The 24,135-nt window shown below is 41.9% G+C and overlaps 2 protein-coding genes across 4 annotated transcripts in view; both read right to left on the bottom strand.

Moving 5' to 3' along the window:
• The window catches only part of myo1d (myosin 1D), a 75,031-nt gene extending 67,838 nt beyond the window's left edge, over nucleotides 1-7,193 (bottom strand). Inside the window, exon 1 of the mRNA XM_070926594.1 lies at nucleotides 7,095-7,193. Coding sequence (XP_070782695.1) covers nucleotides 7,095-7,189 — 95 coding nt within the window. The 5' untranslated portion in view covers nucleotides 7,190-7,193. The remainder of the gene's footprint in view (nucleotides 1-7,094) is intronic.
• Nucleotides 7,194-14,400: 7,207 nt separating this feature from the next.
• Nucleotides 14,401-22,134, bottom strand: pdk2a (pyruvate dehydrogenase kinase 2a). Of its 3 annotated transcripts, none has more exons than XM_070926515.1 (11): nucleotides 21,944-22,134; nucleotides 20,930-21,071; nucleotides 20,273-20,344; nucleotides 19,799-19,983; nucleotides 18,471-18,560; nucleotides 18,272-18,363; nucleotides 17,831-17,893; nucleotides 17,594-17,692; nucleotides 16,513-16,623; nucleotides 16,033-16,146; nucleotides 14,401-15,859 (listed from the first exon to the last, which is right to left on the bottom strand). In XM_070926515.1, exons 1-11 carry the CDS (start codon nucleotides 22,059-22,061, stop codon nucleotides 15,716-15,718), a joined length of 1,230 nt encoding a protein of 409 aa, XP_070782616.1. In that variant the 5' UTR covers nucleotides 22,062-22,134; the 3' UTR covers nucleotides 14,401-15,715. The 3 variants fall into 3 exon arrangements, with proteins under 3 accessions (XP_070782616.1, XP_070782615.1, XP_070782617.1); XM_070926514.1 differs by having other exon boundaries at nucleotides 17,831-17,904; nucleotides 18,286-18,363; XM_070926516.1 differs by having other exon boundaries at nucleotides 17,831-17,904; nucleotides 18,289-18,363.
• Between the last annotated feature and the right edge of the window lie 2,001 nt (nucleotides 22,135-24,135).

Here is a 24,135-nt window from a genome sequence, read left to right as displayed (position 1 = left end):
AGAGTGAGAGGGGGGGAAAAAAAAATGAAAATGAAATGAACGTATCCAACAGAACCAGACATTACTCAACAAGCTATTTCAGGAAGGCACTATGATGATTTCTATCGGGGCTAAGAGAAGTTCAGGGAGGAGCACAAAGACAGAGACGGACAAAGAATAACAGCATGAAAACAGACAGGATTATTAACTATACAGAGCAAAGACTTGTTGCCTTTAAAGACAACAGTGGTGGAAGAAGTACTCAAAACCTTTACTCAAGTAAAAGTAAAAGTACTCCATTACAAGCAAAAGTCCTGCATTCAAAAGTCGACTTAAGTAAAAGTGCATATTATCAGTAAAATGTAGTAAAGAAGTAAGTACTTTCCCCCTGTGACTGATAAATGATCATAATAACATTTGTTTTATGCTTTTTTATGCATACAACATCTCATTCATGTGTATTGTGATATGGATCTGGCTGGAATGACAATTAAATAAACTTGAACCTGGAATGAAGAAGTTCTGAGAAAGACATTTAGAGTGAGTGAAACTTCCCCTTAACTGCTCACAGACATCTGAAAGCTGTGACAAGGGGCCCAGAGTAGACACTGCCTTTGTATTGCATCTTAAGTTGAAAAGAAACGAGTAACTGCAGCTGTCAGATAAATGTAGCGCCATAAAAAGTACAATATTTTAGTATTTAATATTTCAAGTACCTCAAAATTGTAAATGTACTTTGTTACTCTCCACCACCGTCTGAAGATTAACAGGAAAATATTGTGCATTGAATAGTGCCAGTAAATAACTCTGTGTGTGTGTGACTGTGAAGTGATGTGAGGCGCTGGCTGTGAAAGTGAGTAAACTGTCCCCCCCCCCCACCGCGGCTCAGGGCTCAGATCCAGCAGGTGGACAAGAGAACAAAACAACGCTGGAGGAAGCAGAGAATGACATCACAGCCACCTAGGAGACACACACACACACACACACACACACATGCAACATTAGCCATGTGAGTCACATGCATCATTAGGGATTCCCAAACACGACGCCATGCAAGCGGATTCCTGAAAAACTTAACACTCATTACTTCAGTGAACGAGGCTCAGATAGGAGATAAGAGAGTCGCATGAATGCATCATGTCTCGTGTGTGTGTGTGTGTGTGTGTGTGTGTGTGTGTGTGTGTGTGTGTGTGTGGGCCGGGCATCAAGGCTTCTGGGAAGTTGTGTCTGGGGGTAATGAAGTAGACAGAGGATGCGGTTGGTTGTTAAATCATGAGCCAGACAGTTTTACTGTGACACCCAACAACATTAAACTCTCCAGTGAGCCATCATTTTAAATTCATCTCACTCGTCTACACTGTTAAACTCCGGGGCTGGAGGTCAGCAGGAAATGTTATACTAATACTGCCAAATACTGGCGGCAATAAAACACCTGACTGTCAGTACTGATGCTTTTTTAAATACCTTACTTTGAAGAGTATAAACCTGTGAAACTTTTGTCATTTAAAAGATTTGAGATTGCACTTCTCTAACACTGTTGGACAGTTTTTGATAGCGCATCTCATTCTTAAAATAACAGTGATGAAACATATTATATATGCACTCGACGGCACACATATTACACAGTATAAAAAGGAATGAAGTAAAGAGAAAATGGTGAAAGGCAGCAGCCAAATGAAATGGCGAGAAACTGTGACACAAAGGCACTAAAAACAGAGCAGAAACTGGTAAAAGCTTGAGCTAAACGACGTCCTGCTCCCGACCCCGCCTGCCAAGTCAGGCAGTCCACAAATGAGACGTCTCTGAGAGCTGGTGAACTTATTTTAGAGGGGAATAAAGCTACACAAGCACAGCCCCTGTTTATGTAAGGATGGTAATGTGTTTCAGATTACAGACGGTTGTATGGAAATTCTTGTGGCGAGACTGGACTTTTCTCTGCAGGATTGCAGGGCAGCGGGCCTACGAGGCACTTCTCAAAAAGCTTTTCATGAATCCGTCAGTTCAGGGGAGACTCTTCATGATTAGCAGGAAATCTCCTGGGAACGTCAGTCTGAGGCACTGCAGCGACACTTGCAGAAGGTTTTCATGAGGTTTTGACGACTAAAACACAAAAGAAGTATATGTTACGAGCGTAATTGGCCTACCATCGCGTTCCCTCTCTGCTGGTCAAGGCAAGGGCGACAGCTACTGGGCAAATGAGCAGGAAGCTAACAGGAAAACGCCGTCTATCTTTGACTTCATCTATAAATATTTCTCTTCCAGTCACTGACCACCGCTAAGAGGAAAAAACTTTAATAAGCGGGTTGGGATTAAATATTCTTAGAGGCATTTTCTGCACAGTATCATCCATTTTCATCTGTGTGGCAGAGTACGAACATGTCGGCCAGAACTGTGTGTTCTGCACATGGACTTTGGTTTCACTGCTGAGGAATGAACAAAAGCATGAAAATAGCAAATATGTGAGATCCAGCTAAGGAGATGACCCCGGGCTAAAGATGTTTCTATGTGCACTGCCGATGCTTTTAACTTATAAACAAAAGGTTTCCAGTATCACCTGTGCTTTCACTGACAAGAAAGACTTATTTACTGAAACATATCTCACAGGAGGAGTACAAAGTCTGACCCTTGACCTTGGGTTTCTCTCCCTGGCAAGCCTTACTCTACCTGAGCCACATCGGTACTTTGATCCCTGTGTTTATTCTGCAGGAGCAAAGGAGAAAGAGTCTGGTTGTCCCTTTCTGCACCACACCTCTTCTGCTCTACCTGCTGTTAAAAACAGGAGAACCATTGTTCCTTAAACAGCAGATGAAAATAATTTGCAATGTGAATTCATGGTCAAAACCAGGAAACACCAGAAATAGTGATGACTTTTAAACTTCAAAGGCTTGCATTGTGAGTTATGTAACTCTAACTAAGAATAAAATCACAAATACATGTGCCTGTCTGCACAGCTCAGCTCAAAAGAGGAGCTGCAGGAAACAATGAAATGTGAGGAGCAAAGGCGAAGGGGGGGGGAAACACCAGCTTTCCTGCTTCGTTGGCCTGCTCCATACTATTGGAGACTTCCTGTTCAAAGTCCTCTTTAACTCCCCATAGATGGGTTCAAAGGTCAAATCACTCTGCGCAACTCATACAGTCAAACAAACATTTTCACGTATTCAGATATAGATATAAATCTTGGAAGTTATTATCTCTATCATATTAGAAAACGAAAGGACGGTGCAGTCCTGAGCTACGGATTCTTAGCCTCTGGTTGAACATATTTGTACCAGATAGTGGTGCATACCCCATCTGGGCAATCCAGCCTGTGTTATGTATCAAGCTGACTTTCAAATAGTGCACATATTTGGGCTACGATTGTGTTTTTGCTGCAGGGTATAAGCCCCACCCGTGATGTACTCCAACAAGATTAAAACAAACATCCAGTCCTGTCCAGTCCTTAGAGCCTGTCAAGATCTTCTTGACCAATTTTCATTAATCTGCACAAAAACAGAGTTAAAAATAGGTAAATTTACATTGTGTAGTACTTTAATCTGGAATATCAGACACTCACATAGAGGAAGAATTTAAAAAATCCTTCCATAATTATTTAGGAATGTTTTTTTCCTGGGTTTCAAGGGACAGACAAAACAACGCTACCATATAAAGACATTCGGCTGCAGTACAACTGTGCCTGGCTGGTGGGACACGCACACATAATGTAATCTTACAGGAGCAGAGAGTCTCAATACTTCTTCCTTTAAGCATTGTTGTGTCTCTATTTCATTTTCATTTAGACGGGTGATACCAGGGGATCAAGCCCTCAGGGCATCCATCCTGCTGAGGAGCCCTTGAGAAAGATCCCTATCGTTTGCTGAGGACCTCTTGTGTAGCTACAGTCGCTACAGCCTGACTCATGGCATCCCTATGGGCATCAATTAAATATCACTTTAGAGAAAGTCGATTCTCCCACTAAACACACGCTGGTCCAAGAAGTCTTATCTGCTGACTGGTCAAATCAGGCAGAATTCCCAAGACCCCTCAGGAATTTGGCTTGAACTTTTATCCTGCCAGACATCTCTACAAAGAGACTGGGCATCTGCTGGGCTCTATTTAGAGACTGGGAGGCTCTCTGGAACAGGTCACACAGTTCAACCTCAAGTCAAACACAGTAAATGTCAACTTGAACAACTATGTCCTGCCACACTGAGCGGAAACAAGCAGTCTTTTCCAAATCACGCCGCACACGCAGCCACTTGGGTACTTGATTACCTACTCGACATGGCAAGCATTTATTGACACAAGTAGAAATCTGCTGCGTAGCAGTGTAATTCAGTTGGTTGCTAGTCACACTCAGGCCCTGGGAGAGTAACTAAATGAAGGCTGGAGGCACACTAAAGCTCGGCTTTCGACCCACTTCAAATCAAAATATTTGGGGATTTTGAAAGTTCTGGAGGAGCGAACAATGTGTGCTTCTCAATGAGCGCACCTGAAGCACACACACAAAATGCCAGTACGTGTAAAAACGTAAAAAGTTAGTTAAGTGGGTCTAGAGCTGAGCCTCGGTGTGCAGCAAGCCTTTTTCATTATGGCCTTTAACTGTGAGGATCGGTTCCCACATGTAGCGTAAAATGCACCCAGGAGAGATGTGCAGACGGGCTCCAGACCAGCTTGTTTTGGATAACTCTACCAGGAAAAATGGAGACCATTAGATGCCTCATACCCTCTGGATCCCTCCTTCAAGCAGTCCGCTTCCACTCAGCCAAACACACTCGCACATGCATGCATGCATGCGCGCACCCTCAGACCACGGGGAAAAGGAGCAGAAAGGAAGCACTCCTGGCTGGTCACACCCTGTACAAATAACAATCTGCACACGCCATCTCCGGACCGATCTGTCCAGCTGGAGGGAAAACAAACAGACAGAAAATGGGAGAGAGTTGGGAAAATGAGGCCTGGTGCTGTCTGGACCACTCAGGTCTTCTTGCCTGGCTGCCAGAGCTACCGTACACACCACCGCAGCTTATCTAATTTAAGAGGTATGGCTATAAAAACACTGTTGACCAGAGCTGCTTCAACCTCTGTGAAACATGCACACTCGTCTCTCCTCTTAGACATGTTCAGCTCCACGTTTGTACAGTGAAATACATGAACACAGTGACGTTTAGGGCTGCAACTGATGATTACTCTCATTATCGTTTAATCTGCTGATTATCTTCTTAACTAATCCATTTGTTTGTAAAGCTTTGTTTACACATTCAACATGAAACGCTGCTGTGTTCGAGGATTTGTTAAATGGTCAATTTGTTAAATTAACAACAGACTTTTGAGGAGAAAAAAAGTCTAATGTTGAACTTTGGAAACAGCAGTCGACAATACAACGTCACCTCTTTCAGAACGTCACCATTGTCAATCCTCAATCATGATCTTCCTGATTCAGATATATTTAGGAGGAATAACTTGCAATTCAAACGTCTAATAGTTGATTTCAGTGTGTAATATCATTTCCTGGGTCTGCCAACAAAGTAATATCCACTCTGGCAATGACAGAACTTCTCATACACACAACCGAAATGTTGATACAGGCCGATCTTGTCTAAATGTTCTACATTTCCAAATTAAACCTCGACCATTAGTGACCGCAGAAGACCGCGTGAGACATGCTGACACAAACTATCGAGAGGCAGAAGAAAGACAGTGGATTAGACTTTTAGGCATCAACAGTTACACACAGGGCCACTTGAAGTTGCCGGGGAGCATTGAGTCTTTATAACAAGCCAATGATGATTAGTACAACTGTCACTCTACTTGGCCATAGAGGGGAAACCATGCAGTCTACTAGCCAACAGGAGGAACCTGCGTCCTTAAAAGCCTCCAAATATTGATTCTACAAGTCATCGCTGGCAGAGTGTCCAGAATACTGTACCGGGACTGGCCTGAAAATCCAGTTTATCAAACGCTAACGCAGGCAGCGCCGAGAGAGCATGACAAGGGAGATGATGACGAGGAAGTTCCCATAAAGCCTCATCTCATTTTATAGATTACTGATGAAGCGTACGTTATTTTGAGACAAAGTTAGCAGGTTTCAAAAATGAAACAACCAGTTTGCGATCATCTGTGGACCAGAATACTTTTCCATTTCATCATCAAGTCACCTCAATCCACAGAGAAAACACTGCCACTCATTTTCCTCCTGAATCTTTTAAACGTGCCAGCTTTAACAGCTAGCGGGTTAATGCCACTTAGCTTCTAGATAAGACAGATGTAACACACAACTGTATTTAACATTTTCCTTCAAACATGTACAAAAACTTGCTTTTAATGGTGTTAATATTACACCATAACTTATTCTTGTTATCAGATAAGCGACTGTTTTATAAAAGACTTTCTCTTCCTGCGATTAAGTTTGATAAAACAGACAGTAGAAAGCTACACACATGATCTCCTTCCACAGTATCATGACTGCCCACAACCGTCTCACTCTTCAGCTCACTAAAAGCTCTCAAACTGACTATTAGGGATCAGTTTACACTTTCATTACAGATGGCAGAGGCGAGGGAACGAGATGGGGAAACTGATTCCAAGCCACAGCCCATCTGACACATAATATTAACCCACACTGCTCTCTTCATTCACAAAGCAGGCCTGACATCATTGGTTGACTCTGAGCCACCGACAACACAGCTGATAGAAACCGAGAGTCTGGTCGGACTGTGCAGACTGAGCTTTGGGTGGAGCCTCGCACAGCATTTTTCAAAGGGAATTACCGGTTTGATCGAGAGAAGGCATGAGATGAATGCAGTGTGAGGCTCCTCCAGCAGCACCCACCCAAGGGACTCACAGTGAGACTCTGCTGTTCAGGTGCAGCTGCAGTTTACAGAAATGACATGCTGGGTTGTTTTGGCAAGCTCTGTTCATTCATACATTTTAGGTGGGGACTGAAAACTAGACTCCAGACTAGACTGAGCAACAGGTAGCACCTGGACTCACTTCCGGCTAAAATGATGTCAGAAAGACATCGGATGTGTCCTCCGACCTGGTGAGACACCTCACACACGTTATTCTGCGGGGCATGAGGGCTGATGGGGCATTCAGTGGACTCGCAGAGGTGAATGGCCGCTGCCGGCCTGGCTTACCTGAGTTTAAGGTTACTCATGAATTCTTCCATCGACACGTTGTCCAGAAGCACAAAATCTGCCTTTCCAAACTCCAGGCTCTCGTGCTCTGCCATGCTGCTACCTGTCTGGCTGAAACTCGCGGGAAGAAAAAGGGATATTTTAAGTTGCTTTGACGAGCCGGCAAAAGGTGAACACCCCCCCCCACCCCCCCAGCACCTCCTCTCCTCAGTGGACGGCTGTGCGGTCGATGCGCATTCTCAGTCGTCAAACTGTAATTTCAGTCATGTTTTAATTAAAGGTCGAAAAACTGTTAAAAAAAACCTAAAAACCCCTGTAGCTACGAATAGTGAGTAAATGATGGTGAAGGCGTTTTCTTCCTTAAAAGTCCGGCGTCTCTTTTAGAAGCAAATTATCCCAAAATATCCTCATGTCCATACAAAGTTTCCTCTTCACGCCGGAACGTATCCTCGTCCCGTTACACCGTGCGCCAGCTCCGTCCGTTTTCCTGGAGTTTCTCTCCCGTCGTCCCGACCGACCGGCATCCACCAATGGGATTGAAGCCGCCTCTCCCAGGCCCCGCCTCCCCCCCGCCCCGTGGAGAGGTGCGTGAGCTGCAACGCAAATAGTTGTGCAGACCGCAGCTCCGCCGGTCCTGATACATATTTCAGCGATGACGGGGCCACCTCTAAGTTGTAAAACACTCGGAGGGGAAGAAAGTCATGTTTGGGGCCTGACGCCGATGATGCCCTCTGTTACCATAAAAGGAAAAACGAGGCCTCATCAGATTTTCCTCAGAGGGACGTGGATGAAAAGTGCGTCTGAACACAGAGAGAGTCATCACGCAGCATCCTCAAGTCGGCACTCTGACTCTCATCCGTTATCGGTTCAACCGGCGGCCGCGTGTCGCTTCCTTTGATCTTGCCCGTGCCGAGTCTGAGCGAGGCCTCCCGGTTCAAAGCTCCCGAACCGGCAGCTGAACACCACTGATGTTAGTGCGCCCCCTTGTGTAAAACAGAGGCAAGTGCCTGCTGTAATATTTTAAATAGACAGATATGGACAGGTATGTACACTCACTCAAGTACTGTACAATTTACAGGTACTTTACTATATACTTATATATTTCAGAGGGAAATATTGTACTTTTTACTACACATTTATCTGACAGCTGCGCATAAATAATATTTTATAAACCTGTGAGCGTATAGATTATAATCCACTTTTAAAGATGAACTAACAGTATATAAAGTAGAGGCTGAACTAGGACCATATTCTACTATATTCTCCATAATCTTATGGAAACACTGTATTCGTAACTGTATTTTTGGTGGAACATGCAATTTATTACCATATTCCTTGGATTTGTTTTTTGATTTTTTTAATGATTGTTTTCTTAAAAAGTTTTTGGGGTTTCAATTTATTCCAGGACAGAATAAAATATTAACATTTCATAATTTGACTCTCCTCAGAAAAAATAATATGATAAGCCGAATGTGCACTTTCCAACAATGATAATGTCACAGTATTTAATAATGTTCTATTTCCTAATGCACACGTCCTGATATCATTGCAGTCATAATGGAGTTAAAATGGAGTTTTGAGTTGGCCTGGGTAAGAAGCAAAGAAGTGGATCTTTCTGGAAGATACTGAAACAGGGGGAGATATTATTATTATTATTATTATTATTATTATTATTGTTATTATGAGAGATCGTGGTATTGATGGGGAACTCGTCAGTGTTTGTTTCAAACTGGGGGTGTGGAATTTGAAAGACATTGGCATTTAGGCAGGGAGGGTCCAATGAAGAGGGGCTTTTTAGGTGCATTGTGGGAAATGTAGTATCCAGTGATGTAGGGATTCAAAGTCAGGATGTCTCTGCTTCTGCTGCATCAGTTTTGGTCATTCTTTATGTTATCTGTTTCCTGCAAGTCCTCCAACTCTATGGAAGGACTAAATACTAAATGGCTGGAATATTCCTTTAATCACCAGACTTGTCATTTCTGCTCTTGTTCCCTAAAGCTTACAAAAAATAACACCTCCAGTTAGTCTTATCTCGGCTCACACAGGACTGGTTTCTTCTGCACCGCCCACATACAAGCGTGTTGATATCTGAGAGCAGATAAACAGCATCGAGATCTCTTCCATTTGTGATAAAAGGGGGAGAGACGCAAACCTACTTCACAGGTTTGCACTTTGACCCAAATCAGAAAACTACTAGTCTAAAATCTGAATACTTTCTGCCTTTCTTATTAAACATATTGAACCAAATGTAGGTATCTCAGAACTAATGTTCAATTGATTCTTATAAATTTATGGTAGGAAAACTTTTCCAAAAATGTGCAAATGTGCAGTTGGGGGAACGGCACAATCCTGATTTAATACCTGCACAGTAAGCCAAAGCACAAGACGACGGTTCTGTGAACTTGTAGACGTAGCAGTTGCCGCGACACTTCTTGACCTGGATGGGGGTGGATTTGAAAGCGCAGCAGTTCCCGGGTGACGATGCCCTGCCTTCTCTTCGGATGAGGCCCTGCCAGCCACAGCGTGGGAGTGGGTGCCGCATTTGTTCACAGGGACACACCTGACCTCAGGCATCTGAAGACTCTTACCGTTGTAGAAGAAGCGGTACCAGCCTTTGGTAGAAAGAAATAGAAATAATCCTAATTGTCGTCATCATTTCCAGTAAATACACTGATACTGAAAATCTAGCTACCTTTTCTGATGGCTTGTTTTATACATCTGTGAATGAAGAAAATTACACATTCAGTAGCTGATGGACAGCATGGAGACATTCAGGCTACCTGAGTCAGAGCGTCCTGCTGCTGCTGAAGTGTTGTTTGTTCACACTTCAGACTCTCCTTCTCCTGCAAAACAGCACAGTGTGCATTTTTAGCAATGACTGAAATGTGGGGACCTGGTTTAAAAAGACAGCAAGTTCCTGCAGATTCATAATACTTAAGCATCAACATGATAATGATTGATTCAGATGCTGCAGCTTTTGTCAAGTCCAGAGCAAACAAGGCAGATGGCATAAGGAGACTAAATATCTTAAAATTTGAATGTTTTTAGGGCAAAAAACATTGAAATAATAAAGTGCCTAAAATGCCTTGCGGAGAAAGGAAAACTTTAATGTAAAGAAAATATGATTAAAAGGTTAAAAGAATAAATAAAATGGAAAAAATACATATTTTGGTGGGTAGTAAAACATGTCTTTGGTGGGTGTGCTTGTATTGGGGGGACAGCCCTGGACAGAGGTGTTGTTGAGTGTGAAGGCCTGATTTGCAGGCATGGCCGAAACTAACAATTATTCTATTATCGATTCATTTGACGATCATTTTCTTTATTAATCTAATAATTGTTTAGTCGGTAAAATGCCAGAAAAGTGAAGAACGCCGATCGCAATTTCACAAGTCCAAGCTTTCCGGACACACGTGACAAAGAAAAGCAGCAAATCTTTACGATTAACCGATTCCAAAAACAGAAGATTAACTTTCTGTCGAATGACTAATCAGTTATTCAGCTGATCAGATATCAGGTACTGCACCTGATCACCATCATATCACCTTGAACACAGCAGCTAGCCGCACAGCCAGAGGTTGATCTTCCCTTCTCCAAAGTTTCAGCTCAGTCTGGGGAAAAAAACAAAACAGAAAATGGAACGATGTGTCAAACAAAACTTGAGTTTGTCACACGACTTTGTAGTAATTGGTTTTAATATAATGTAATGTTCTATTCTCTCTGTAAGTTCAGTCTGACAGACGCTCCGCACGGCTCTGTCTTTGCCGAACAACATCTGGGGAAACGGGAAACTTTTGTTGCATAATAAATGAATTTTTATGTTCCATCTGCCTCCCAGCCTCGTAGCATCCGTGAACAAAGCTCATACTCAGAGAATTTCTGTTCCCCCGAACAGCCAACTGCACAAGATGACAATGTCACAAACACAGCCACAGCTAAGACAACCATCTGGGGACAACAACAGTTGCACAATAGTTATGTAAAAGATGACATTGATATGGTTTCTCACTGTATAATCACACGGAGTTACTGTATTAATATCTGCCTTTTTAGAGGAACATGAAGAGTTTTACTGTTATGATAAAAAAGAAAGTAGATACTGGTTAGATTTGTTAATTTCAACATCATATGAGACAGTGTTACTAAAAAGAAGCAAGAAAAATGAGAATGATTAAGGACTATGGAGTAAATGTATGTTATATATGAAGGGAGCGACTTTAATTCAATTCATGCTGCTGCTTTGGATGTAAGGTATAACTTAGGGACCTTTTTCTGCTGTCTGACAATCAATAAATAATCAATCAATGAAAACCTGATGGATGTGAACTAATTAATTGTAGTGTGGGTTAATGCAAAGGGTGTAACTTTGATCATCTGCACGATTTCTGTTGCATTTTCATTGGTTTCATGGGCGACAGTATTAAGTGAGCAGTCAGCAGCGAGTGGTGAAACTGTTAAAAGTTGTTCTTTTGTCAGTTACTCCACACTGACCACAGACGGATGAAGTGTGAGGACTGGAACTCGTACTTCAATCATACTTCAATACTACAAGTGTACAAACAAGTGCAGAGTCAATCAGTTTTGGTAACTGTGTCGTGAAATTGAATTAGACTGTCATATAGCACGTACTAAACACCTTGAGATAGCGATAACCTTGAAGATGGATGTGAAGTTAACTGTTAACTGACTTAAAAATTAATTTCCAGGAACCCAAACATTTCAATTTACCGAAGACACCGGGATATATTTTCTTTTAATTAGCTTTTCTGTGAACTCTGAGATCAGAATTTATAAAAACAACAGCAGCGAGGAGTGTATTATTGAATCCCAGCGCTATATTTTCCCAGTTATTTTCCCTCACATGATGCCGAACATGTCATATACGAGCAAATCCAGTTCATTTGAGTGTTCAAATGATCACTGCTTACATATATGTGTTCAAACTAATCCACCCAAGAAGTGGTTGTTCCCACCAAACAGACCACTAGAGGGTAACAGCAGCAGCAACTTGGGCACCATTACCCCATCATTGTAATGCTGCAGCAGTTTTCTGTACTTGAAAAGAAAATAGGACAGTTGTTCAGCGCTTCAGCGTGGATTTCATGACAGGAAGACTGATAGAAATTGGAGTGGAGGAAAACTGCAATAATACAACACGTGGAATTCATGAAAAACACAACAATGACAAAGCAACCGGAGAACTCTAACTACCACACTTCAGCGCAATCACAACTCCTCATGAAAGTACTTGGCGTGGCAGCATGATCTCTCCGTTGGCAGCCACCGTGTTGACAGGCCTCTTTCACACACGTAGGCGTGGATGTTGGCAGGTCTGATGTTATGATGCTGAGTATCAGCAGCGAGGGCACTAGGCCACAGGTCACTGAGGCATTTGACCACTGAGCCAGGTTGTTTGTCCTCATACACCAGACTACATGTAAAATTTGTTGTATTTTAGTGGTTTCCAAACGTTTTTGTCCAACGAACCCCCAACAAGACATTTTAATTATCCGTTACTTTTGGCTATTTCAAACACTTGTCCATTGCTTTTAGCTATTTCAACCGGTAAATCCATGTCGCTAAGTATTTATAATGTTTATTTATGAATTGAAGCTATGTATTTCAAGCATTTATCTATTACTTTTAGCCATATTTTGACAACTTTCCCATTACTTTTATCTAACTATTTCAACCGTTTATCATTTATCTTATCTATCTTTAGATAACTGTGTCAACTTCTTTGCATGCTTGCCAACAATGACTGCACTTTCAATCGCAGCACCTGGTGTTCAGGCATTACAGCTCACTCAGTGTGTCGATTTTATTCAACTCATATTTTGTATTGTTTTTATCAGCTACTCTTTAATCTTTCCATATACCTGCAGACACCTGCAGACATATCTCCTGGGGTGCAAGTATCCCCGGTTGGGAATCACTGTATTGTGTTACATAATCTGAATGACTTTTCACATTACACACCTTCTGAATAGAATGAGATGTACAGCACAAACTAACATGCAGATGTTGGACACGATGTTCCTGTTCCTGTACTGTAGTAGTTCCTGTTGCTATGGAGAGTCTATCAGCCGTTTGTTTGTATGAGATAAGGAGAAGGGCACTGTTGGATTCTTTCCACTCCTCGATGTAGCTGTGGTGGCCGGGGGGTAAACACCCCGGCTCGGTGGCCGTATTTAGACCTGCTGCTGTTGGCCCGTTGGCTCGTATAAACATGAGACTGACTGTAAAACGAGCCCCACTGGACATCTGCCACCCGCAGGATCTTTCATTCATCAACGAAAACAGAAGAAGAAAACGGGCCAAATGAAATATAGCACCTGCCTGCTGAGTCAAAACTACTTGTAAATATATTTAATAGTAATAAAAAGGTCTTAATACATTGACGTTCCATCCAGATACAGTATTTTGTCGATCATCATTCCCTGTGTGTATCAGCTTACCGTGCACATGATGTCATTGCTCAGTGGTGGAAGAGAAACTTTGCTGAAGTGAATGTTTGAATAAAGCACAAAGTCCTGCATTCAGGTATTTAAGTATTATCAGCAAAAGGTACTTATTTATTTACCATTAACTCAAGTTTATGTAAAAGTATTCATTATGCAAGATGCCCCACTTTCGGAATGTTTTTCATATATTATGAATTATTGTCATTACAGTTTTATTAAGCAACATTTTAATGTTGTAGCTGGTTTAGGTGGAGCTCATTTCAAATACATTTTGAGAACTTTTTACAGCATCGAAGGTTGTTATTTGGCTGCTGGACTCTGAAGTTCAGCTTCAGTGAAATGTACGGCGCCTCTCTCTCTTTTCACATTGTGCAAATACCACAACAGAAGCCAACTACTATTAGCTACGTGAGTCTCACGTGATATCCGTGACTTGTCCGTTTACCCGTGATGACCTCTGCCTTACTGGTCTCTGGGCCAGAAAGTTTTAGAAATGTGATCCACCTTGTCATGTGCTGCCATAGTAGTGGTGTAACTGTTTGTGCCCACAGGCCAGCGGGCTGGAAACCACTGCTGACATAAATCTTCCTGTGGTCATGTAGGTGGTGAGACTATTTGTCCTTAGTTTGATCTCATCACCAGCTTCAGAACAGATCCAGTGACACTGACGTAAAAAACGTTTTTATTATTTCCCTTTTTGCTCCACACTGCTGCATCCCACACTACACCACAGGGATCCTCTGCGGATTGACATAATCAATCACCTGCATACACCTAATCACCTGTAGTCTACTTATAACACACAGAAATGCAAAATAAAATAACACAAGAGAAGAATTTTGTACTGAAGTTGTAGTTCTTTTTATTATTTGATGTATTTACAGTATGTACAATCACTTCAGTCACAAAAAAAAAGTGTAGCTATAAAAATAACCTTTCACATACTGGATGATTAATTTCAATTAAATACAAAAGAAAACTGTGCATTTTCAAAACATATGGATCCCAGGGCATTTATTTTCCTCATATGGCACAGAGTAATAAACAATCTGAGACTGGCCTTGCCTTATTAGATCACAGACTGGGAGAGAACTAAAACAAGACATGCGCTGCCTTCTGGGATTTTATAACACTAACCTCCATTGAACTCAGCTAAAAGCACAAACCCTCCCAACAAGCACGGAAAATGCTCTGGCTGTAAATCGTGGTGTATCAGAGAGAACTTGGGCCCTATAGCGCTGTAGTTCCTATCACGTAATACTCTTTGTACCTGTAATTAATACAAATGATTGTACACTGTAAGCACATTCAGCCTGGTCCAGAAAACCCATATTAAGATAACACTGTATCTTAGTCTGAATATTGTGATTACATTTTTAAAAGGCTGAAATATCAAAAGCGCCAACACATATCCATGCAGAAAGCACAAAACCACTCAACTTTACATTTGTTCAAATCCACGGACCCAGTAGTATTACAGTAGTTAAAATTCAACAAGGTGCAACATGAGGATTTCTTTAAATAGTTCAAGTATTTCAATGAAATGAGCCTTTGGGTGAAGTTGCTACTATAAGGCATGGGTGACATTTCCTACAGGGGATAGGATCTGGTCCTCTTTCAATTGTTCAACAACAGGTTCGCCCCTGTTCAACTGAATACCCCCTTATGTCGCTCCCAAACATCTACTGTCTTAACATTACTGCATGTGTCTTTAACTGGAATATTTAAACCTTCCTCTGTTACTTTCCATCGGCCCACGCAAATTCCCGCACCCATAACATGCTGGGTGGTGCCTCTGCCTCCACCTGCACACGGCTCCAGTCTGCATGTCCACTTACGCTCCCTGTTGATGCAACATTGGAGATGACTCCGAGGTGACTCTGACAAGTTTTCTCTGTCAGTAGCTTGTTTTCTATTTTCTTATGAAGAAGCCAAAAGGACAACAGGGACTGAAAACAACATGACCACACTACTGCTACAACCAGACAGAAATATGAGAGGACACTTAGTCTGCTTCAGTCTGGAGATGACCCTCTTAGTAGAAAAAAAAAGCTCGGTGCACACATCTGCCTTGACAGATGATGACATGGGAATATGAAGACAGAAATTCTAAAGGCTTCATGGTAGGTAGGCTTGAAGCACCGGGGCTGGAGGATATTTTCACTTCGCCACCTTATAGTTGCTCAGATCTAGGGGCTCTTTACTGGGTATGCACCAGTCGTCAGCCTCTTGGCTCACTTTGTAGTTCTTCAGAGCAGTTTTGTTGTACACCGGCAGCCTCTCGATGGAGTCCGTGGACAGCGCCTGGAGGCGCAAGAGGACAAGATGTAATTACAAATATCCTGTCATACCTGCACCGGCTCCACAGGTCTGTTTGGTTTGTGCTTAACAAAAGCATGTCACAAGGCAGTTTCCTCTCTCTGTTATGTGCTGCAGACTTGTCACAGTTTCACGCATGATCACCATGTCTGGCTCACCTTCAAGTAGATGACAGCGTCTGTGCCGTGGCCCTCCATGGAGTAGAGCTGCAGGTCCCCCTGGAAGTACTTGGCGTAGAGACGAGAGATGGGCAGACCGTAGCCAAAGCCAGCCTGCATAGAGAGGGGGGGGGGGGGGGGGATCAAGGGTTTAAGAAGGCTTTGTTCTCCGCCACACTGTAAGCAGCAGCAGCGCTCTTCCATTGAAACAAACAGGTCTTTAGTCAAGTTTGCTTTGTGTATTGTAGGTCACTCAAAAAAAATGATGCCAGGAGTTTATTCTTTAAATAGGAAAGAGAGTCTAAATAAAAGGCTAGATGAGCATTTCGATGCTTGCAGGCTGTGCAGAAATGCTACCAAATGGCATATGGTGCAATTAACAGCGTCTTTGCGCCTGCAAAACGTTATTCAATATATGTAGGAGTGAAATCGAGTTAATAAATGAAATCCTGGCACCCCTCCGCCTGCATCTCTACTTACCAGCGGAGGCCGGGTGTACTCTCCTATCTGCGGAGCAGGAGCGGTGGAGTACATGTAGCTGAAAAGGTTCTCGATCCTTCGAAAGGGGACACCACCACCCTTGTCACTCACCTACAGACAGGGGGAAGGAGAGAGGATGGTGACGAGCCATAACAAAGTGCCTGCCTGTCGTGAACACTTGGCCTCAACTTAACAATAGAAGCTAAGTGGCCATCTGTTTGTTTACTCCACATATCGTCATGGTGAATGTGCAGGAGGACCAGGCCTGTGTTCATCCAAGTCTCCACATTAAAAAACTTACTTATACTTTAGATAACATACTGTCATGCTGTTCATAGGTTATATAAGTTAAGGGGCACTGCAGAGTGTGCAGTTTATAACTACTAGCAACAACTTTCATATTACACACACAAAAATGGTCCACTTGAACTTTTTAACTTTTTTTGTTTAGTGTGTGGTACATCACTTTCGGTAAATGTGAGAGAGACAACCAGCAGTTAGCGACACGTCCTGGCAACACATGTGAATGAATGACAAGGTTTACGAAGGCACACAGCCCATGTAGTTAATCTTATCAGAGCTTAGTAGCTTTGCTTGCCAGCAGGCATTGTGCTTAATTGAGGGTGAAGTCGTTACATAACAGGTGGCAACGTCAAAAAAAGGGTGGCGCTCTTAGCTTTAAATGACACATTTTGAGTGCAATAGCGCAGAATAATACATTTATTTAATACTAAACTGATTTGAAATGTGCAATGACAACAGTGTAAGAGATTAACTCGGTGAAATAATTTACAGGCTTCATTAAACTGGTTAAAAATGCGCTGGTTCACACAGAGCTCACAAACATAAATACACACCCACATTCCAGTTCACTCCCACAGGCCATTTAAAGTGAATCCAGATGCTATTAGTAAGTATGTGAACACTAACTCTTGGGAGGAACCTGCACAAACACAGACTGAACCTGCAAAAACAGACTACATGGCCTCGTCAAGACCTGACGACAGACCGAGGAGCCCCTCTTTACCAAAATAACAAAAACGAACCATTTCAAGAATCTGCTCTGTAATTTGCAACCCACCTTGATTGACATGTCCTCGCCGCCAAGAGACACCATGACCTGAATGGGTGGAAGGTTGTTGCTGTTCTCATGGGTCTCAATGGTGGCTCTCATAGCATTCTACAAAATAGAAAATACATATATATATATATATATATATATAACATTAGAAAATGTTTTTTTTAATAATTTCAAGTTTATTTCTCACTGTAATATAATTAAGCAGTCTATAATACAAAACTATACAACGTGTCATACCTTGAAGAGCTCAAACAGCATGTGATAAAGGTGAGATGGCACGTATACGATGCTTATTGGAAGGTTCTTCTTATCTACACAGGAGGAGAAAACAAATAGTGCTTGTTAATCCCGGCCACTTCATTTAAAATGCATCATCCTCGCCACTCGTGGATGTTTGCTCTGCTCCGGTTTTAAGGTTTGAGAAGATGGAGAGGAAAAGGTCTGTGTGTCAATATTGTCTGATGCAGTCAGTAGAGCCCATTGAGCCATTACTATTATTTCAGCTTCAATGCTATAATTAGAGGCCCCTCAGGTCCATCTGGCTGAATGTTAATTTACACTCATACTGTATGTACACACAGAGGACTCGGCTCAATTTGTTATCTAAATCTAAATAGATGTTTTCCCTTTGGGATGTTGGCATTAAACTGGGTTTGTATTTAACCTGCCAGATTAAATCAGTGTTAGCTTACTGCTCATCTCCTGTAGTATCAGATCAGGGGAGCGGAGATAGTACTGGTCACACAGCATCTTGGCACTGTGGAAGGCATCTGAAGAAAAAAAGAGGGGGGGGTGATTACAATACCGACAGAATCAGATTATTTTTTATAAATACGTGATTACAACCCATTTAACTTTAAAGATAACTAATATTTACCCTGGACTACATCTCCGACTTCACAGTGAGGGTCAATGCTCCCAATGGTGTTTGGGTGGACAGGGTTGGCAGTACCGTCAAAAATGAGAGCTGCAGAGAACAAAAGGACAGAAATCAGTGTGTTATCTGTCATCATTGAACCATCAGCATATCAAATTAAGTGATATTTAGGGCTGAGTATCGTTTGAAATCTGTCAATACAAAGTTTTGGTACTGATGCCAAGATACTTCTTCACACACTGAAGAATATAAAAATGTTTTTTCAACAGCCAAACTTGTTAACAAAAAAACAAAAAGTCAAAAAAAATTTGCTGATATCTAATCAAAGAACAAGTAAACAAGACTGAGAATCTGACGAAGCATTTGAGGCCAACGTCTGGTACTTCATGATGCTCAGTGCCAGAAGCACATCTCGGCCGGTACCCAGCATTGAAGTTTGATACTCAAAGTAATAACACAATAAAATAAGTGCAGGGAAAGAAAACATAGAAGCCAAAACATGCCGTGAGACACATACGAGGTTCTACTGTAAATTCATTGGAGCATAATGGTTTTCCCTTCGTGCAACGGCAGTTTTTAAAGGCTACACTATCACAACGGTGATATGCATCAACAATCCTTGTTCCACATGACTGACGATGCCTCTGCAAGCTCGCACACGACTCTGAATAGCAGCATAATATCGTCCTAGAGCAGGCAGTCTGCTGTTCAAATCTTTGTGTCTTTTCAGCACTAGATCTAGGAATAACCTGAATTAAAAAATCAAATTCAATGTAATAAATCACAGAAAGAAAAACCCCAATAAAATATGCGTAGTGGTTTGAGCCACAACAGATGGAAGCAGTGGGTTTTAGCATCTTGCTAAAGGACACGTTGACATTAATGGACAACCTGCTCGACTGTCTGAGCTACAACCGCCCAAACATCATATCTGAACTAAACTAGTGCTGGCTAAAGGAAGAAGGAGTAACAAAAGACAGTAGTTTATATCCCATTTGCTTCTGTCTACATCTGTTTACATCCTGCAATAATTTTGCATGTTGCATGTTTAAGTATATTCATATTTTATGATGTGAAGTCTAACTCGACTCTAACTGCTCCCCATGCTAGCAAAACACATCCCACACAGAAATCTGTAATGGATGTGACAATAAAGTTCGTGAGGCGACGTGTTATAAGGATCACTTCAGGGTAGAGACTTATTTTCCCTTCTGGGCGTCAAGCGAGTGACAGTGAGCAGAGTGAGCAAAACAATGCAGCACAGCCTGGAGAGACAATATTCAGTAGTGAATTATGAAACTTGACGTTGAACATTGAACGTTACTCACTGTGCTGGTTGATGAGCATGCGGATGGAGATGCGGCTCATGTAGAAGCGGTCCAGAAAGTACTGAATATTCTGGTTGGTTACTGGGTCGTGGGGGAAGACCTCTTTGTATTCGAGGATACCCTGGGCCATAGTCGGCACGACATCGTTGTGCCTGTTTCTGATGGTAACTAAGGTGTCAACAAACCTGGGGAAGGAGGATACAAAGACATCAAGCTGTCAGGAGTTCTGTTGTATCACACTGAAAAAGGAAAACAGTACAGAAGGACATATGTAGGAATTAAGTGTCCAAACAGAGAAAAAAGAAGTGTGAGTGTCGGGACACTGTATCAAAGCTAAAAAGTCATCCAAAAATCTGACATGAACACAGCCTTAAAAACTTTATTTAAACATAAGAGGGTATTGTGTCTCTTCAAAACATGAAAACAGCAGTTTAGACTACAAACTCGCTCTGTGAGAGAAAACTAGGAACTTACTCTCCCAGGACTTTGTAGTCATCAGGATTCTTGTCAAGGAATTCAAGGATCTCCATTAAACTCTGGATATACCTGATAAAATGATAAGATAAAGATGTTCACACACACATAAACACATGTTGTAAAATGCAAAACAAACAGCTGAGGGAGCCTGAAGGAATCTTATTAGTGAAAAGAAAAGGGTATTTTAATCATTGCAAGGATATTTTGGTCGTGGTACATTCCTCACAAAGGAAAGGAAAGCAGACCAAACTGAAAACAAGGTCATGTGACATGTAATGAGAAACTAGGGTAAAGTTCAGAGCTGAGAGGCCGCCCCCCCCCCTCTACACAGAGCTAGTTGGAAGGAAATCAACCTCAGACGTCAAAGGGTCCTTTTGTAATTCTGAGCGTGACGTTATCACAGCGGGAAAACAAACCGTCCTACAACATGGAAATAAACAAATCAACAGCTGCGAACATCTCACTACTCAGGGGATGAAATCTGGTATTAAATATAGTTTTAATGAAACCCCACAGAGGCTGAGAGAGAGACAGTTTGTTCTGTTATTTTGGGACATCGTTTGTGTTGAATCAAAAGAACAGCACAGCTTAGTTGAGGCGTTAGGTAACTTGGATCATAACAACACACAAATCCATGTTCCTGGTTTGACTGACCAGCTCTGCACCATTTGCACTGACTGGGTCGAGAGCAGTTTGTCAGGCAGCAGGTTAATTTCCTTCATGATGTTTGAGAGTCTCACAGGGAGCTCCTGTCTCAAAAAGGCAAAGGATGTCTTCTCACAGGCGTTGATGGAACCTGAATCAACACCGAGAAAAATAATTATTAGCGATGAAGCGATTTATCAATTCCTTTTTCAGACTGCCAGAAAATGATCATTACTTGTTTAAATTGAAAATGCTTCTAATGCTTCAGCTTCTAAAATTTAGACTTGTATGATGGTAAATGTAATATATTTGGGTTTTAATACGTTATAATAACACGTTCTTTAAGACAAATCAGGAAATTAATCGATAATGAAAATGATCATTAGTTGCAGTCCTGCGAGATCAATAGACAGAACTGGAGCACTTTGGACTATTGAAGACATCACCTCCAAATATTTGGCTTTTTTTTTAATATTTTCTGAAATTTCAACCAGAGTATTAATTGAATAATTGAAAAAAAAAATAAGATTAATAGATAATGAAATGACAGTTAGCTCCAGCCCTAATACTAATAACTGTTATAATAAACTGGATATCTGAATAGTTTATAAGCACTTTGCTCTACAATTAGTGACAACATTTCTTTCACATTTGTGTTTGTGAATGTTACACTGAATTCGTCTGCACAGTTTCCAAGACAGTTCATCTGCAAGCAGCTGGGAGACTTTTATCTTAAATTATCAGTAATTCTTAGTAGGAGCAATGCAAGTCTATGCTGTCCTTCTTCTTGTAGGGCCCAAACAGTGCAGCCTGCTACAGATCTGACGCAACACTCTGCACTATGAGCACTATGCTGCTTCAGCCAAACACCCGCTGGAGCAGATGGTGGTTCATTTTTACAGATATGCTTGTCACTGAATCACAGTACATTTCTGGTGAGATCTACACAGCTCGAACAGCCCCCCCACCCCCCCCCCCCCCTTTCCCTTGATATGACCCATCTGATCGGGGATCGATACTCACCGAAATCCAGGAATTGCTTCATGGAGAGCGGTGAAGGAGAAAATTTAGAAAAATGTTCGATGTGTTTGGGCACACTGGCCAAGGCGGCATTTTTCATTATAAACCTGACGAACTTCATTATTGCTGCGGAGCGTCCTGCCTCTCGAGTTTGACCACAACGTCCGATGCTAGGCTACTTTACGAGGCTACTTTACGAGGCTACTCCTCCAACTGACCGACGCCGCTAACGTGCCTTCGGATAACAACAGGGGAGGACCGCGGAAAGGCAGCGAGCTCCAGCCAATAGAACGACGGGATTTTTTATTTACGTTCCAGACTGGCCAATAGGAACCGCTGGAGGGGGAGGGTTTAGAATGTTTGGGTGCTCCCAGTCAGAGATCTCCTCCTGAGAGACACGTTCACCCCCTTCGATTATGTAAAGAGGTTATTCACCGATTAGTTATGACACAAACAACCACTTCTGACTCTGCCAGACCAGATGTGCTGCAAATAAGTAAAGGTCCCTAATAACCAAGTGTTGTACTTTTTACTGCATTCATCTGATATTACTTTTCAGCAGTGGTTGAAGAAGAAGTACTCTGATTTCTTACACAGGTAAAAGTAGCAATGCTGCAGTATAAAAAGACTCTGTTACTAGTAAAAGTTCTGTGTTCAAACTCTTACTTAAGTAAGAAAGTATTAGCATAAAACTATACTTTACTATACCAAAAGTAAAAGTACTCATTATGCAGAATCATGTATGTTATATAACTGGATTATAACATGCTGCACACAGTAGCATAAATGGAAATACTTAAGTACAGTAGTTGCTCCCATCACTGAGGTCCAACACTGATGTTGGGTGATCAGGTCTGGCTCACAGTCGGCCTTCAAATTCATCCCAAAGGTGTCGGGTGGGGTTGAGGTCAGGGCCCTGTGCAGGCCAGTCCAGTTCTTCCACACCAAACCAGAAAAAACATTCCTATTATGGACAAACACAAACTGTTGTCACAGAGTTAGAAGCACTGTCTAAAATATCTTTGTATGCTGTAGATTTATTTGAATTGGAACTGAGGGCTCCACACCAAAGGTACACAGAGGTATGTGACTGGGGTGTCCACATACTTTTGACCATATCTGACATGCTTATGACCGGGTTTTATGTGGGTCTGATCATGCTCGGTTTGGTTGAAATAATGAAAATAAACTGTTTTACATTTACATTAGTTTTATTATTATATTATTAAATTATGAAAGTACACAGAAGAGGCCAATCTGTCAGTCTACCAAAAGAGCTGCTGCTGCTGCTGCTGCTGCTGCTGCTGCTGCTCAAGGCCAGTATGTCTACTAAAAGGCCTTTTGGAAACCTACTATTGATTTCAGATGAATTAATTCAATGGAGGGGTGATGGGCTCACTCAGGAGTCATTTTCGCGAACAGATTTGTAGTTTAGGAGGTGAAGCAGAAGAAGTTGCTTGTAAACTCCAGGGAATTCCATTCACCTCCGTCCTCATCTGGACGATAACGCAGTCAGATGCTCCTTGTTTACTTCCTCCTCTCCTGATGGACAGAAGTTCACCCTCTGTGAATGATTCTCTGGACGCCTGCCACCCATGGCTTTGAAAAGAAATGCCTTTGTCAGGGAACACAGTGTCCTGCTCAAATCTCCCATTACATAAGCGGCGGCTGTGTCAGTACAGTTGGGATTGTCCTAATAAAGCCAGCCTGGCCTGCCTCCCCATCAAAATATTTACAACTTTACACCTTTTGTACATGTATGTGGGAAACAATAAAAACCTGAAAGTAATATTGCAGTGTGATGTCAGAAAATCTGCACCTCAAAATATCACGGCTCATTTCAGCTTTGCCAACTCACAGCAGATAATATGCTGACTCCTGCTAGACAATATCAAAACAGGTATTAGTCATATTGTTTTCAAGTGTCAGTTGTTTGGCTTTTAGTGGTTGTTGTGCTATATCAGCTACAACCATGCTCTTACAGGATTTCATTGTGTTTCAGCTCAAAGTATTCTGAGTGTTTTTGGGCATCTGTGATGTAAACTGCCCACTTGATAAACACAAAATACCAGCATGTTTTATATCCAGCCCAGGTGTTTTTATGTTTTGCTTGCAGTATAGTCTGGATTTAAACACCACCGAGTTCACAACAAAGCGTGTCACCTATCACGCAACATATTTAAATCTGCCAGTCA

This window comes from Enoplosus armatus, chromosome 20, assembly GCF_043641665.1.
Source record: "Enoplosus armatus isolate fEnoArm2 chromosome 20, fEnoArm2.hap1, whole genome shotgun sequence".
In the NCBI taxonomy this organism is placed as follows: Eukaryota; Metazoa; Chordata; class Actinopteri; order Centrarchiformes; family Enoplosidae; genus Enoplosus; species Enoplosus armatus.
This window is presented reverse-complemented; position numbering and strand designations above follow the sequence as displayed.